Source organism: Sinocyclocheilus anshuiensis, unplaced genomic scaffold (assembly GCF_001515605.1).
Source record: "Sinocyclocheilus anshuiensis isolate Anshui unplaced genomic scaffold, SAMN03320099.WGS_v1.1 scaffold10255, whole genome shotgun sequence".
Taxonomy (NCBI): Eukaryota; Metazoa; Chordata; class Actinopteri; order Cypriniformes; family Cyprinidae; genus Sinocyclocheilus; species Sinocyclocheilus anshuiensis.
In genome coordinates, this window is record NW_015545578.1 from 6,109 (window position 1) to 22,715 (window position 16,607).

Here is a 16,607-nt window from a genome sequence, read left to right on the forward strand (position 1 = left end):
AGGGGGCCAGTTCTCCTCTGGCCAGACGAAACCAGCATGATGTGGTTTAATTCCAGGCTGCAGCACAAGTCAGATTGTGCAGAGGTTCTGGTTCTCATGGTCTTGTCGCAGTGGCCGTCTAGGAGACAAGGTCTTTACTGGGGATCTGTCTCTGGGGCTCATCTAGTTGTCCTGGTTTCCACGGACATTCAGGGCTGTAGAGGTCATCTCTAGGTGCTGATCCACCATCTGGGCTGGATACAGACTGGAATCTGTGGCTACGGTGACCTCAGAATAAAAATGAAACAAACTAGTATTAGTGTGGATGCCATTCTTCTTATGATGTAACAAGTACATCGGGTGTTATGGGAAATGTTCCTGGTTCCAGTTGACCTAATTAATGCAGCCTAACAATCCTTTAACGGATTTGAATTATAGAAATAGTATTAGGTGTATGCCAAGTTAAAGAGATGGGTCTTTAATCGAGATTTAAACTGACAGTGTGTCTGCCTCCCGAACAACTCTAGGTAGATTGTTCCAGAGTTTGGGAGCTAAATAGGAAAAGGATCTGCCACCACATTAGATATATTATCGATGCTGAAACGTACAATTTGGACGTATTACAATGTTTAAAACGTAAAAATGGCTACGTATTTTAGCTAAAAAAACTTACAAAATGTCTTATATCATTAAGATATTTGTATCAGTGTGTTTTTATAATTTTATTGATAAGCAATTTAGATCTTTAGACCTTGGAACCTACCCCCAAACCTAAACCCACCCATTTTATAGCGAATATAAAAACATATAAAACGCAATAGACCGAATTACCATTTTAGTAACAATATAGCATTACAAAGATATTTTTATAGTCGCTAATCCCACTCCTACCTCTAAACTTAACCATAACTATCTATTTTTAAAAAATGTACAGTATAAAGAAAAACATGACAGACAGATAAGTGCAATCACAATAATTTATTTATTGCAAAAATATCAACCAAAAGTAATCCAAATGACGATGCGTTGCAGCCCTCTCTGCCGGAATACAGTAGTTTTGTGTAAGGAACAGAGCACAGAGAATTTAAGTTGTTAATCACGGAAAATATTATCCAGATTATTATCCCAATTTCTCATTCAAACACACCTCACCAGAAACACGGCATGTCGCAATCTGTGACGCAGCAGGCGAGAGCCAATGAACGTTCGATTTCCCTGCCGTAAAGCTTCTTGAAGCGGCAATTTTTGAATTTATAACGAGCGTGGTTATCGCTGCTTACGGTCGCAGGAATTCACTATAGAGTTGCCAGTAGCTACTGAGTTTCCTACTGATAGGCCAGCGGTGCATCTGTATACACACTCTCCCTGTATACCCTCAGCTGGCGACTCACTTTCCTTGTCGTAAATTCCCAATACAGTTCCAATAACTTAGGACAGTAAAGAGACTTTTCTTTTGACTCTGTAAAACACCAGAAGAAAGATTTTAGTTCCTGTGTAAACATGCCATAGTCCTGCTGTAGATGTGGCCAAAGCAATAAACTGCAATGTCCGTAATGTAAGGAGGCCTAAGAAGTAGCTACAGGAAGGACAGGGGATCATCCTTGTAATGCCAGAACACATACCCAGAACTTGCAAATGCTTTAGTGTGAGAGTGGGGCATCATCTAGGCTAGATATGAACGATCATTCGAAGCATATTGTATGTTTTATAAGCAGTGAAATAAGCATGTATTTGACCGAAATTCCAGAATTGTCAGCAAACTGCATGTGTAGCATGGTTAATGTTTATGATAGTCAACCAAAGGGATGCTACATTTTATTCTTTCCGACATTAAAGCACTTGAATATGACAAGCTCGTAATCACGACTTCATAAGTGGGAAATAGGAAATTTCCGGTAGCACGTGAAGGCAGCATAAACCCGCGCTATAGGAACTACCAGTGACATAAGTGTACGTTGATTGGCCGAACGCATGTGGGAAAACGCTGGCACCCGCCATTTTTAAAAAGCTGGATAAACAGACAACATTTTATTATTCACGGAACAGTTTACAGTAGGCTACACCGACTCCATTATCACGAAACCCAGTATATACATCAAAAACACAGCTCCGATCACGGTGTCCTCCATCCTTTTGTTGTTTACGTTGTTGAATGCTGTGCTTAAATGACGTTTCTGTCCACCGGCTTACATCACTTCTGAGTTCCTGTTGGTGGTGCGAATGAAACCGGGAAAACGGCCCGGGGGAACCTAAAGTTCCTGTGGAACTACATGACTGGCTAGTTCCTATAACTTAGTTCCTAGAACTCTGCGGTGCGAAAGGGGCTATACTGACTGCTACTTTTTAGACTGACCCTGTTTGTTCAGGGACTCAATTAATTTCTGTACATCCAACATTTAAAAAAAAAAAAAAGATTATTTTTTGTCTTGTTGAATCTTGTTGTGTCCATACCAATATTTACACCTTAAGAAATTTGCTGGACAAAAAAGGGTAACACTTTATTTTGATAGTCCACTTTAGGCAATTTACTAACAGTAAGTAACTTTGCAACTACGTGTCAACTAGCAGTCATTAGAGTATTAGTAGACGGTCTGCTTAATATCTGCCAACACTTTATTTTGATGGGTCCACAACATACAACACACTGACTATGATAAGCTTTGTAAGTATATGTTAACCTATTCTACTAACCCTAAACCTAACCTAACAGTCTACTCTAAGGGTTAGTAGACATGTAGTTGCAAATGAATGAGAATTAGATGACATGTAGTTGCAAAGTTACTTATAGTTAGTAGAATGTCTAAAGGGGACTGTCAAAATGAAGTGTAAGCCAAAAAAGTAGTTAAAAGTTAGAGGATGTTTCTTTTTAAATTCTTTTTAAGACTTTTTTTTTATGTAGAACCTTGTTAATTTTATTAAACATTTGGTACAGCCATGTTACTGTACTTGTGTTGTCATGGATGTAATAATTTGTCCATTACTTGAATGTCAAGATTAATGCAGTGGCTTTACTTAAAAGGGAATTTACAACTGGTTTTTCAGTCATCCACTGCGTGAAGAAAGTGAGTCACCTGCTGAGGAAATGTTATTCACTTTAAGGGTTTAAAGTGTAGTCTTGTTTAACATTGTGTGTTCTTCGAAACGAGAATTTCAGCAGAAATCACACAGAACAGAACGAAATGTTATTTTACATTAAGTAAATGAGTAAACTTCATTTAATAATGCAATTGAAAACATAATTCCATTGATTTGACAACTGAATACAATATAATAAAATCTTAATGCTACAATTTCAGTACTCATAAGGATTCATTGGTAGTTGTTCAATTATATTATGTTATAGTAAATATGTATTTTTTTACATTAACAGTAGTTTTGGCTGCTTTCTTCACTCTTCTACTAATTTATTGTCCAATTTCTCTCCTACGGTTTATTCAGTCTTTACAGTTTCTACCGTGGCCAGGAATCGACCAATCAATGCCCCGCGTTGGGCGCCATGTTTACGGGTGTGTACTTTGATCTTAACACCTTTAACTCTATTATTTATTATTCTCAGGTTAGGTAAAGTAAGTCGAGTCTGGCCTAAATTATAAGCTTTTCAAATTCCTTTGGTGTTTGTTCTTACTCAGAGTTTTAAAACACTATACATCAAAACCTTGGTAGGCAGTTTTTGTAATCATTTAAATTTCTTTAAATTGGTTGTTTCTTTTTATAATAAACAAAAATCGGCTCTTATAGTCTCATACACTGAGAATATGGAGGAAAAACAGCTCAGTTTTATTCAGAGATTCAAACAGAGCTAAAAATATGAATTTGCTGCAGATGCTGATATTTATATGATGATATTCTACGGCTTGTAATGTAAATCAGTGAGATCTTTATAACAGTAGAGCAGATACTGAAAATGCTCTAAATATCAGTGGTCACTCTATATCTACAGTAATCTGTCTCAGTGAGATGAGATTGAAATGCTCCAAACATATAATGCAGTGATTGAGAGCTGAAGAAATAAAGGCTCCTCAGAAGATGTGAGATGTTCTGGAGGCTTGTGAAGATCATTCCTCCGCTGAGGAACAGTGAAAATAAAGCTTCTGGAAACAAACGCTCCTCAAAAGATCCTGAGGATCAGATTTGAGACTCTAAAACATGATTGATGGAGAATCAAGTAAAGCTGAGCAGCTTCAGTCCAGTAAGAGTTCATCTGGAGATATTACTGCAGTTATTCTGACGCTTACTTGATAAAAATAACTCAAGATCTGACACGAGAAGCTCCAGCTACAGTTACACTAAAAGAGCTCTGACTGGATTAACAACTCTAAACAGAAGGCATGCCGTATAGATTGAGTGTGACAGCAAATTTTAATTATGTCGATCATTTAGTGCCTTAGAAATTCAATCAAATTGAAATATGATTCAGTGGCTTTGAAAACGTTGTTCTTTCTTTCAGAGATGGGATGACGGACGCTCTTCGGCAGATGCACTGCGCTAAACTCAGATGCAAGTTTTCCATGATCAAACCAGCCAAAAAGTGCGTGAGAATCAAAGATGAAGCAGCGACGTTTCCGTTTCAGAGCACTGATAACATAATTCAATGTCTTTGTTTCCTTCTCAGTGTAAAACTGCAGAGTTTCACGCGGGGGCTATCAGATTTCATGAGCTGCCCGTACAGATCAAACACAACCGAGCGAGAGGTGAACAGGTTTGTGCCTCTTTTTTGCCTTTGGCAGATGCTTTTGTCTAAACTTGTGAAGTTGTTGTGAGTGATGAAAGTTGAAGCACAGGAACAACTTGATGCCTCACATTCCTTTGTTAATGTCATAGCATGACCTATAGAGGTAAAAAAATTCCAGGCAAGATAGAACCTACAAAAGAAAAATACTCAACGCAATTAACAGTGCAATGCAATGCAAGTGAGACAAACAACCAGTCAGAATCCTAAAACAATCACTACTAACCCAGTTTCTTTGAGGCCTAATCTCTCCTCTGCCAGTCTGGCTCCGACATCCACACAACGAAAGAACAAGAGTATTACATCTAAAGTAAACGGTAACCGTGCAAAACACAGTCTATTACCACAAAGAAATTTACAATATGAAAACTCATCAATAAAATAAAACAAACTCACTATAAATACTACACATCATTTAAAAACATAAGCAGCCTTAATACTAAACACAATGCCTCTAACATCTGTTATTTTCCGACTGTGACGCTCAGTAACAAGCAATAATCCAGCCACAGCGCTAAAAACAGCAGAGAATAACATCATTAAAACATGCTCAGAACTACATTAAATCACAAAACTACTACCTCCTTAAACGGTGCATCATATGCTCAGTTCTCGACGAAGCTCCAGCAGTATTTATTTTATATTTTAAGATCGAGTTTGATATTGTAGACAGAAATATTCAGATCTTCTCAAATGATGCAGACTATCTTAGATGTTAGATTCATGAAAACCTACTGACATAATCCTGATCCTACACAATATTCCCTTTATCATTTTTGAGAGTGTAGTTAGTGTAAGATTGTGCACAGAAACCTAAAATGTTTACAATAACTATTGGTACATGGGTTGCGAACACATTTTCATGTGTACTTTGAATATTTTGACAGATTTGATGCTTTCAAGAGAATCATATTCTAAAATCTTAGTAACGCATTTTACTTTATTTAACGCATCCATGACACGTAACACTGCAGACGTTTCCTTACAATCAGCATGAAAAAAATGTGTGCGGCTTTATCATTTCTGTGTGTTTCTATCTGATTAGATTCATGAGGTGAATGTGGCAGCTTTTCAAAAAAAAACATTATTGTTCAGAGTCAGTGTGTTTAACGAGACGAGCTGTTAAAAACAGTTCAAACAATAAATCTTTGAATGCTGAGATCATTTTAACAGAGATGACACTTATAAAGCTGCTGAATGCTAATAAACTTTATCTCTGTCTGTGTGTCCACAGGATCGTTATTCCTCACCAAACGAAACACAGCCGTCAATCAGGCCATCCATTATGAGACAAGCGCAACAAAAACATACAAAATGAACGCAGCCATTCACAGCATGCTGCCCGAGGTGTGTTATTAATACACGTTTCTAACTCATTAACTCTTTAAGCTATCTCTTTGTTTAAATGTTTATGTTCTCATAGTTTGTGGCCAGAGTTGTCCTCTGAATGTGACACAACCTATCAAACTATTCAAGCCCTATAAGGTCTGTAGATTACACATCCTCTTTCTCACGGACATGAAATCCCGGCCAGGATTTCTGAATTGCCTAAACGACTGAAAAGTAGTTTGACTAACAGCATGCAGGCATTGTATATAATCAACCACGCGTGGCTCTACAGAGAACAGTCAAAGCAATGCAAATATGTGTAGGTATGATGTACGAGGACTCACACACCAAACATTCTGTACTTATTAACATGTTTCGTTTTGTTTTTAAATAAACTGCTTCCAAATGTTTCTTTTCATTCATTTCTATATACCACAGACCTTGGTAACTACATAAGAACGTTTGCGGTGTGATTGTGTGCAGTTTACGCTCTACAACAAAACGTCTAAGTATTGTGAAGTTTTGTTTATCACAGACCTTATTTTACTCATGAGTTGAAAAACCCATAAAAATACGTAGGAAATTTTTGAGGGAACTCATGGTGAAGTAGTCTTCTGGGTTTGACGTGACGTCTGCAGCACTCTGTTGGAACACAAAGCCAAAACCCAGATACTGGGGCAATATAGAAACCCTGGACAGGTTACATTCGGGAAAAAGAGGATGTGTGTTCACCTTGTCAAGTGAAATCACCTTATCAAAAAATCCTTGGTCTTATCTGTGTGTGTGTGTGTGTGTGTGTGTGTGTGTGTGTGTGTGTGTGTGTGTGTGTGGGTGTGTGTGTGAGTCCTCAACACATCCGTCTGTAATCATGCGTCCTTCCTGTTAACATGAAGTTTTCTCTCTCTGTTTCAGGTTTAATTTGGCGTCGATTAATGACAGTGATGTTGGGCTGAAGACAGATCTGATAACCATCAACCCCAGTCAGATTCGGTCAGTGTCCATAAACACCAGTTCAGTTAACATTTAAACAAGGACATTTTAGATTTGAATTTAAAGATTTAGAGTTAAAGCTCTCAGTGAGATGGATTCTTGTTTTTAATGAATCTAACTGAAGTTTAGCACATTCATTAGCCATTATTGGCATTCCTACGTACACTCTTCAAAATAAAAGTGCTTTAATGGTTCCATGAAGAACCTTTAACGTCCATGAAATTATTAAATTGCACAAAATATTCTTTATAGTGGAAAAAGGTTCTTGAAGTTATATGTATAAAAGTGTGTGTGTTCTTCACACTATAACCATGTTCCGCTCAGACTGCATTGTAAATTTGTTAAAGAAGTATTCTGATTACATATAATTTATGCACTATGGTTATGATTTGGCTCATCTGTCAGGTTGTAAAACAAAAACAGTGCTTTAAATGATATCCTTGGGAAACTGATTTGCTACAATCTTGTATCTTCAAATGTGGTTTATACGAGTGGTTAATAATGAGGTATGTCGGGGTTAGGGGTAGGTCTAAGGATGAGGGCTTTATTGTCCCAATAAAGGCGGCATCCATGTCATAATTTTAATAAATATAATCATTTACACTCTACGTTACTATTGCATCCTGTTAATGTACAACAATACTGATGTGCAAACAGTATCTGACACTATTTATAAGTATAAATAGTAAAAAAAAAAAAAAACTATTTACACTAATTGCAAAGAAAATACTGCTACTTTTACAGAGTGTAAATAGAATCTATCACTATTTTAACTTAGTGTAAACAGCATATCGCCAAGAAAATACTTCTGTTGTCACTCAGTGTAAACAGCATCTACATATGTTACTTGCACTTAATGCAAATAGCCGCTGCCTCTCTATAAAGGTGTGTAAAACTAACATGCAAGCTTTACACTAGTGGTGATAGACTGGTAATAGACTCATCTGGGCTGGGCTTGCTTGTTTTTATTAAATATAAAAAGTTCTACTTTTGGCAAATGTAAACAGCCCTTTCACACCAAAAGTGAAGTGAATGAGCCTTAGACTGCAGGAAATGTAAATTCACGTCTGTACAGTAGAGGGCACCACTTAAACAAACCTTTTCTGATGTGCTGTTGTTCTGGATTGCATGAAGAATAGGATGCAGGAGAAGAAAGTTCAACACTCTTCAGCAATAATAATAAAAAAAAGAAAGAAACACAAATGTTATGTTTATCTAAAGTCATTTTTGTTTATTAGTATGGTTGAATTGAATCACCGAAGGTCAGCAGTAAAGACATTGGTTAATAAAATGGGATGTCATATTCTGAGTTTGCATTTCGCCATTTTTATTCAATTTGTGGAAATACTCTGTTTTGTGTGAGTGAGATGAGTAAAAGCATGTTGACATTTAGTCTAGAACTACAGTGTCATCATGTTCACACAGTGCATGCAACGCCTCTGCATTTACTCCTGATTTCTCTCAACATGAGGACCGGAGAGCTGCCAGTCAATACATGGGAAAACAAAGTAACATCTTGGTTACGTATTGTAACCCTCGTTCCCTGAAGGAACAAATGTGTTGGGGGTCACCCAGCCCGTAGCTCTACAAATATCTGTCAGCGAGGTGCCACGAGCCAGCGCCCAGGAGGATGCAACACTTCTAGTAGAGTGAGCTTGCAATCTGAGTGGGCAGGGCACACGCTGTGCCTGATAAGCCAGGGTGATGGCATCCACAATCCAGTGGGCCATCCTCTGCTTAGAGACAGCATTCCCCTTCTGCCGGCCTCCGTAACAGACAAATAGCTGATCTGAGGTCCTGAAGCTTTGTGTCCGGTCTACGTACCATCTCAAGGCTCGGACGGAACAAAGCAAAGCTAGGGCTGGGTCTGCCTCCTCCAGGGGTAGCGCATGCAGGTTCACTACCTGATCCCTGAAGGGAGTAGTGGAAACCTTGGGCATGTAGCCGGGCCGGGACCTCAGTATTACCTGGGAGTAAGCTGGCCCAAACTCTAGGCACGATTCGTCGACCGAAAATGCGTGCAGGTCCCCTACCCTCTTGATGGAGGCCAGTGCAATCAGGAGCAGAGTTTTCATTGAAAGAAACTTTAGCTCGACTGACTGCAAGGGCTCAAATGGGCCCTGCTTTAGTGCTCTGAGCACTAGAGTCAGGTCCCAAGAGGGTATAGATGGGGGCTGGGGAGGATTTAACCTTCTCGTAGACAGTGCTCTCTCCGAAGTGATGGTGTCTACTACCTCTTGGGGTAGGTCACATAGAACCTCCGCATCCTGTCTAGGGACCAGACATGAAGTTTCCAGAGGTCTGGACGCGGGTGCCAAGGGGTGCCCCGTCTCTGAGTCAGTAGATCCATCCTCAGAGGAATCTGCCAGGGAGAGGCTGTCACAAGGAGCATTAGTTCCGGGAACCAGGCCCGAGTTTGCCAGAAGGGTGCCACAAGCAGGACCTGCTCCTCGTCCTCCCTGATCTTGCACAGTGTCTGTGCGAGAAGGCTTACTGGGGGAAAGCATACTTGCGCAGGACCCGCAGCCAGCTGTGTGCCAGTGAATCCATGCCGAGTGTTCCCTCGGTCAGGGAGTAAAACAACTGGCAGTGAGAGGTCTCAGGAGAGGCAAACAGGTCTACCTGAGCGGCTCCAAAACGTCTCCAAATGAGCTGGACCGTCTGGGGATGGAGTCTCCACTCTCCGTGGAGCAGAGCTCATGACAGCTCGTCGGCTGCATGGTTGAGCAGACCCGGAATGTGAATGGCAAGAAGCGACCTCAGATGCTTTTGACTCCAGAAGAGGAGGTGGCGGGCGAGTTGCAACATGCGACAGGAGCGTAGACCACCTTGTCGTTTGATGTACGCAACGGTCGCAGTGTTGTTCGTTCAGACCAGCAGGTGCTTCCCTCGTATGCACCTTCTGAGACGGTTCAAGGCAAGGCGTACTGCTAACAACTCTAGGCAGTTGGGGGCCCGTCCAAACCCCCGACACTGCATGCCCGTCGTACGTGGCCCCCCAGCCAGTGGTAGAGGCATCCGTGTAAACCACAGCATGCCTGGAGACCTGCTCTAGGGGCACTCCTGGCAGTTGGGGGCCCGTCCAAACCCCCGAAACTGCATGCCCGTCGTACGTGGCCCCCCAGCCAGTGGTAGAGGCATCCGTGTAAAGCACAGCATGCCTGGAGACCTGCTCCAGGGGCACTCCAGCCCGGAGAAATGCAAGGTTTGACCTCGGGGTGAAGGTTTGGCGGCAGCATGGTGTGACTTGGACCTGGTGAGTGCCGCATTGCCACGCCCACCTCGGGACTTGGCCATGGAGCCAGTGTTGAAGCGGTCCCATATGAAGCAGCCCCAGTGGCGTGACTGCCGCTGCAGCTGCCATATGCCCCAGGAGCCTCTGAAACTGTTTCAGTGGGACCGCCGTCCTGCTCTTGAACGTATTCTGGCAGTTCAACACAACTGAGCACGTTCCTGCATGAGGCGTGCTGTCTGTTTGACCGAATCCAACTCCATACCGAGAAAAGAGATCCTCTGCATCCAGGAGAGTTTGCTCTTTTCCCAGCTGACCTGAAGGCCCAACCGGCTGAGGTGCGAGAGTACCAAGTCCCTGTGTTCGCACAACTGATCCCACCCTGAAACCACCCTGCTGATGCGCCGTACCGCCAACACCAAGAGTTCCAAAGAGCACACTGAACTCGTTCAGTCTTCTTCTCTCAGTAAAGTAGTCAGGATCAAAACGATGTTATTGCTCGGCTCCGAAGCGAAAAGCTGAGTATGCGTTGCACCTGCTGCCTAATTATACTCGCGCTGTGATCAGCGGCAGCTGGATGCAATCATCGCACGCCAATGTGCATTGGCTCGTTTAGTTTACACTCAAAGTAGATTGGTCTCTCTAGCGAGATTCCCAATTCACCAGTCACCGACGTGATGTCGAAAGTGACCGACTGAAAGGGAACTGGCATTACTTATTTGAAAAAGTAACTCAGATATTTTCTCGTAAATTAAAAAGTAATGCATTACTGTACTAGTTACTTGAAAAAAGTAATCTGATTATGTAACTCACGTTACCCCCAACACTGTCTAATATTAATATTTTAATTAATTTTCAAAAACAACAGTCGTGTTTGTAGACATTCATTGGCATTAGACAACATTATTAAATGCTATAAACATATCCATTATTGTTAGCATTTTGTAAAACAATAGGCCTACCAAATAAACATTTTCACCGGCAAACACACATTTACTATGTTCTGTCAGTAGTGATTAAGTGTGTTTATTTCAATCTGTGTGTCTGTAGATTCAAAAACCTGGAGCAGAATCCGGATCCGCTGGTGGAGCGGGTCAGTGTGTACGGAAATGCCTCCCTCGCTATTCCTGCCTTTGCCTACACATTCTGCACTGGACAGTCCATCAAAACTCTCAAAGTCCTCCATCCAATCAGACCCCAGCAGCCGGTGGCGTTCTTCAGCCCCATTTACCTGCGGACACTAGACCGTTTCTGGAAGGGGCGTGGCCTGAAGTCAATCCGCCTCTCCACTGGGTTTATGCTAATTAACACGGCGCTGGAACTGTGTGAGGACGTGCATGTGTACGGATTCTGGCCATTCGACACTGACCTGCAGGACATTCCCGTTCCGTACCATTATTACGACCAGATGAAGCCGCACCGCTACATGCACAAAATGCCGGAGGAGTTTGTGCGGCTTCTGCAGCTCCACAGCCAGGGGGCGCTGACACTGCACCTGCAGCCCTGCTCCTCAGACACACGCTGACATCTTATTTTGACTTTCTGTGACTGTCATTTATTTATATGAGAGGGCATGTTATATAATTAAACTGTGAATGAGGGCATATTGTATAATTACGTTATTTTAAATGAATGCAAAGCCACAAAACAAAGCGTTATCTGTATTTATAAATAATTTCAGGTCGTCCGAAGAAGAATGTTTGAATGTCAGATTTAGTTCACTGGAGATTGTTTTGTCTCCAAACTGTTTGGGAGATCTGAAACAGGCCTAAAATATTTATTTCCTCATGTGACTTTACTCGATTTTGGGATCAAATATGATATGGAATCATTTTTAAACGTTTCATGTGTTTGATTATAGAAATGGTCAAACTGTTAAAATAAAGCTTGAAGTTTGAGCTTCGCTGAACTCAAACATCCTTGATAGCACACGTGCATCACGGACCCAGTTAGCACAGGTACGTCTGCAAGACGTCTGTTAAAGATCGCTTCATCTAGAAAGCATCTGCTGTGTACAAACATCTGATAGACGTCTTTAAGATGTCAGTTTTACATTCATTCTAAATCATAAACATCTTAAAGACATCTTCTAAACGTCTATTTGACATCTGATAGGAAACGTATAGCATTACATCTGCAAGACGTATTTTTTAGAGTGTTTGTTCATCTGCAATACGTCTATAGGACGTTTCCTATCAGATGTCAAATAGACGTTTAGAAGATGTCTTTAAGATGTTTATGATTTAGAATGAATGTAACACTGACATCTTAAAGACGTCTATCAGATGTTTGTACACAGCGGATAAAGCGATCTTCTACATGTGCTATCACTGTTTCTGTGTTTCACAGATCTTTCCCTGACCTATTTATTAGTGTTTTTAAGACTGGGGTGAAACAAGTTGCAGTATTTCTCCAAACTGTGTAATACAGTGTTTTTTCAAGGTGTTTTCGGTGGACTTTAGAGCTATAAAGCAAGTGAATGATTAATTTTGCTGCAGAAATGCGACTTAAAGGTTGGTGAACGGCGAAGCAGCAAGTTTCTCACAGCGACTGGATCTAATATAGGCCTAGATATAAAAATACAGTAACTAATAACTATTTAGCACCCTTAAGTTGAGTGTTTTAGTACTTGATGCTGAAGCGGGAAAGTGAGGGAAAGTAAACGCGTCATCTGTCCGATGCTTCATTTATAACTTGAATCCATCAGAACAGCACATGGTTGGCTAGCGATGGAAGAAAGTAAGGTAAGATAAACTCTCTTAATAAAAAAAAAAAAACATGAAATAAACAATGATTTCAACTGGTTTCTCTCTATGACAGACTTGTCATGTAACTCCGCCCACAACTCCAAACAAAGCCACGCCCTCCCCGCCAGTGTCCACTGAACGGCTGAGTGAGTCAAAACGTTATTTCTAAATGTTAAAAACTGCGATTTTTTTTTTTTTTAAGTTTAAAATGTATTTTCTTGGTTGTGTGAGCATTAATGTAAACATTAAGGGGAACTTTCCATTTTATTTCTATGCAAACATGCTTGGTTTTGAATGTTCTCTTTTCTAAATTGTTCCAGAAAAATGTTCCATAAACAATGTAGACATAATATTTCTGTGCTAACATTATTAAAGTCCAGATAGCTTTGAATGAGCGTTCCATTAATGTTACAGGAAGAATGTTTGTTCAGAACTTTCCCAGAGCGTTCTGAGAATGTTCCTGTTAGTTGGCCACTGCTGTTTGTTGATGCAGGGGTTTGTGTGTTTCTGGTTGCATTGTGAGAATCGTTCTGTCTGTTTTTGTCCTGCAGTGGGTTTGAGCAACCCAGAGTTACTAAATGAACTGAAACAACCACCCACGCTCAAACACGTCCCCGCGCACACGGGACTGAAAACCGTGTTCAGGGGACGAGGACGACAGGTGAGACACAGACTGAACACACACACTGTAGCAAATCAAACCATTAAGTATAAATCAATTCATTTAAAATTAAAATGTTATTGTTTACCCAGATATCATAGTATATATCAAAGTACCATGTGATATGATTTGACCACTGTACCAATAAAGCATATTTTGTTGTAATAGCACTAGGCGACGTTTTTACTCTAATGGATGTTTTTAAAAATGTTTCACCAGGAATAATCTTACTTTTTTTTTTGTATCAAAATTGGAATGGGAAAAAAATATGTAATATTTGTTGTACTGGTGTGAGTTGGTTTGTCAATTTTTTTCTATTTTAATTACTATTGCATGTTAATAGGCTACTATTTGTTTCTTTTAAAATACATTAATCTCGCCATGAAAATAGCTATAGATGCTGGTATGGCAATAAAATAAAAAAATTAAAAAACCATACATATATACTGTACATAATATCCATACCATGGTATTTTTTTTGTGGAATAATAATGTTTTTTATTTGTAAAACACCCTTCTTAAATAAATGTATAAAAAATGTAAATGTTTTTTTTTATTCTAAATGATAAAATAGTAAAACTATTATTACAGAAATTACAATAAAGTGTAAATGAATTTTAAAAAAAAAGAGAAGAGAAAATAACAGGAAAAAATAAACTAAAATGACCAAAGAAAAAATACATATATATTATTACATCAAAACCTTAAGTCTTAAGACTTATATGAATGCTTGGAGCTAATTTCAGTTATAATTTTCCATATAAACATAATGGCGAATATTCATTAAAAGTTTACTGTAACAATATTTTATTTATTTATATTTTAACACTGTGTTTATTTATTATGTTTTATTAATCATGTTAAATTGCATAATCCAAAAATATTTCCAGAATTTTATAATATAAATTATAATATTTATAGATATTTTTTTATTATTATTATTACAATTTATTTATTTTTTTATTGTGTTTCAGAATCAGACGGCAGAGAGTCAGTCCGTCAGTGATAAGCCCCACCCTCTGCAGTGATGTGGGCGGGTGGATTGCTCTGGTTATGAGGACCTTTAGTGAACACATCTGTCATGTTTGTGTGCAAATATGAAAACAGTTTGTCAATCTGTAGCACATATGATGTTTAAACAATGTATGTCATATCAAATATGAAATAAAAATCAAAGCTGAGGTGGTGTGTGTGTGTGTGTGTGTGTGTGTGTGTGTGTGAGAGTGTGTGTGTCAGAACTCAAGTGGCCAAATGGAATTTTAAATGGAATTATGGGAAGAAGATTTTAATGAATTGCAGCTGTGAAATTGAACAGTCACACAGGAGGAATTTCATTAGTCCAGCAGACTGCTGCTGTATGTATGTAAAAATCAATAAACTGAATCCAAAATGTTGATTAATTTTTTCTTATAGATTAGACAGTTTTCTTAGTTCAGTACTGTCAATACAATCAACAGCAATCAAACAGATTTGAATTTACATTGATAACTTTATATATACTATATATATATTATATATATTTTAAATTAATAAATTTTCTATTTTCATTTTTATTAGTTTCAGCAATTTTGTTTTTGTCATTTTATTAGTTTTAAATATGTCTATATAGTTTTATTTATTACAATTTTTATTAATTACTAATTATTTGTTTGAATTATTTTAGTACTTTAAGTTAAACTGAATCAAAGTGAAAAAAAATTATAAAAAGTATAAAAAATTTAAACTTTATTTCAGTTAAAGTTTATTATATTTAAAGCACAAAAAAAATTTAATCGTTTTAGATTTGGTGAACAATAATAACCCTGCTGTCTGGAAATACTCCATATGTTGTGTGTGTGAGAACGTCTTCATAGGTAATACTGTAATCACTGTAAGTGTAGTAGTTAAGTGTTTTATTTCTGTGCATGTTCTATTTTAATTCTACTTAAATTCAGTTTGTATCCTGTCTGCTGACTCTAATCAGATTCAGATTTCAGCCGAATGGAGCTGCTGTTTCTCAGCTCTCTGTGTCTGACCTGACCTCACACACAAACCCCTCCAGCCTGAGGGACCGTGTGTTCCCTTGTTTTCCCTGTTCTCTGCGAGGCCTTGCCTAAGCGTGTTCAAGCTGAGAATCACGAGACTGAACGTGACGCTTTAGTCCTTCACGTCGCTGACTCTGACTGTGATGATCTCTGAGGAGCTCGGAGGAAGTGACATCATCGGAGAGTGCGCTGGACAAAGGTTCCAGGTGTCCCGCCTCCTGCTGCAGCTAAGCTCCGCCCTCGGCCCCGCCTCTGACGTGTTGCTGGATCCGTATCTGCTCTGCTGGGAGGAGCTCATCGAGTATGACAATATTACAGCAGGAGTTATTAGTGATGTGCCAATCCTACATTTGTTTTCAGATCAGCATATCTAATACTGTGCATCATGGGTGTTACTGTTAATCTAAAAGACGTATTATAGAAAGACTGTAGGGTTTTCATGCACTGTATTCCACAAAAATGATGTTGCTTTAAAGCACATCTGCATGTGCGTAAGTGTTGTACATTAGAGCATTCATTCAGTTTTTCATAATCAATAATCAATGTTTACTATATGTGTGTGTGTATATATAGAGATGAATTCTATTGTATATGTGACATGTGACATTCCTCATTCTAAAGAAAAGTTATTTATAGTGTGTATATATTTATGTAGTAATAGCTATGACACAAAATTTTAAGACTGCTTACACTTGTGTAACACAAATTTGTAGATTTTTTTATTCAAATGTGACAAGATGTAGCAGTAAGACGTCTAAACTTACTTTCACATTCAATTTTTTTAAATTAAATTAATTTTTAATTTTTTGGGGGGATTTCATATTTTCACTAGAATTATAATTATAATGCTCTTAAATGCTTTTAATCCATTATCCTTGTATTAGTTATTAATTTATGTGTGTGTGTGTGTGTGTGT

General features: G+C 39.0%; 1 protein-coding gene across 1 annotated transcript; it reads left to right on the forward strand.

Moving 5' to 3' along the window:
* The first annotated feature begins 4,433 nt into the window (after window positions 1-4,433).
* Window positions 4,434-11,857, forward strand: LOC107698405 (alpha-2,8-sialyltransferase 8F-like). The gene is made up of 4 exons (XM_016499413.1): window positions 4,434-4,507; window positions 4,592-4,678; window positions 6,950-7,027; window positions 11,310-11,857. The coding sequence occupies exons 1-4, from the start codon at window positions 4,434-4,436 to the stop codon at window positions 11,782-11,784; spliced, it is 714 nt and encodes a 237-aa protein (XP_016354899.1). The 3' UTR covers window positions 11,785-11,857.
* Window positions 11,858-16,607: the final 4,750 nt, after the last annotated feature.

Excerpts from the sequence above, each read along its gene's own strand:
- LOC107698405 (XM_016499413.1), top strand. The coding sequence starts at position 4,434 with ATGACGGACGCTCTTCGGCAGATGCACTGCGCTAAACTCAGATGCAAG. Across the intron at positions 4,679-6,949 it reads ACCGAGCGAGAGGTGAACAG|GTTTAATTTGGCGTCGATTA; the intron begins GTTTGTGCCTCT and ends TCTCTGTTTCAG. Across the intron at positions 7,028-11,309 it reads ATCAACCCCAGTCAGATTCG|ATTCAAAAACCTGGAGCAGA; the intron begins GTCAGTGTCCAT and ends GTGTGTCTGTAG.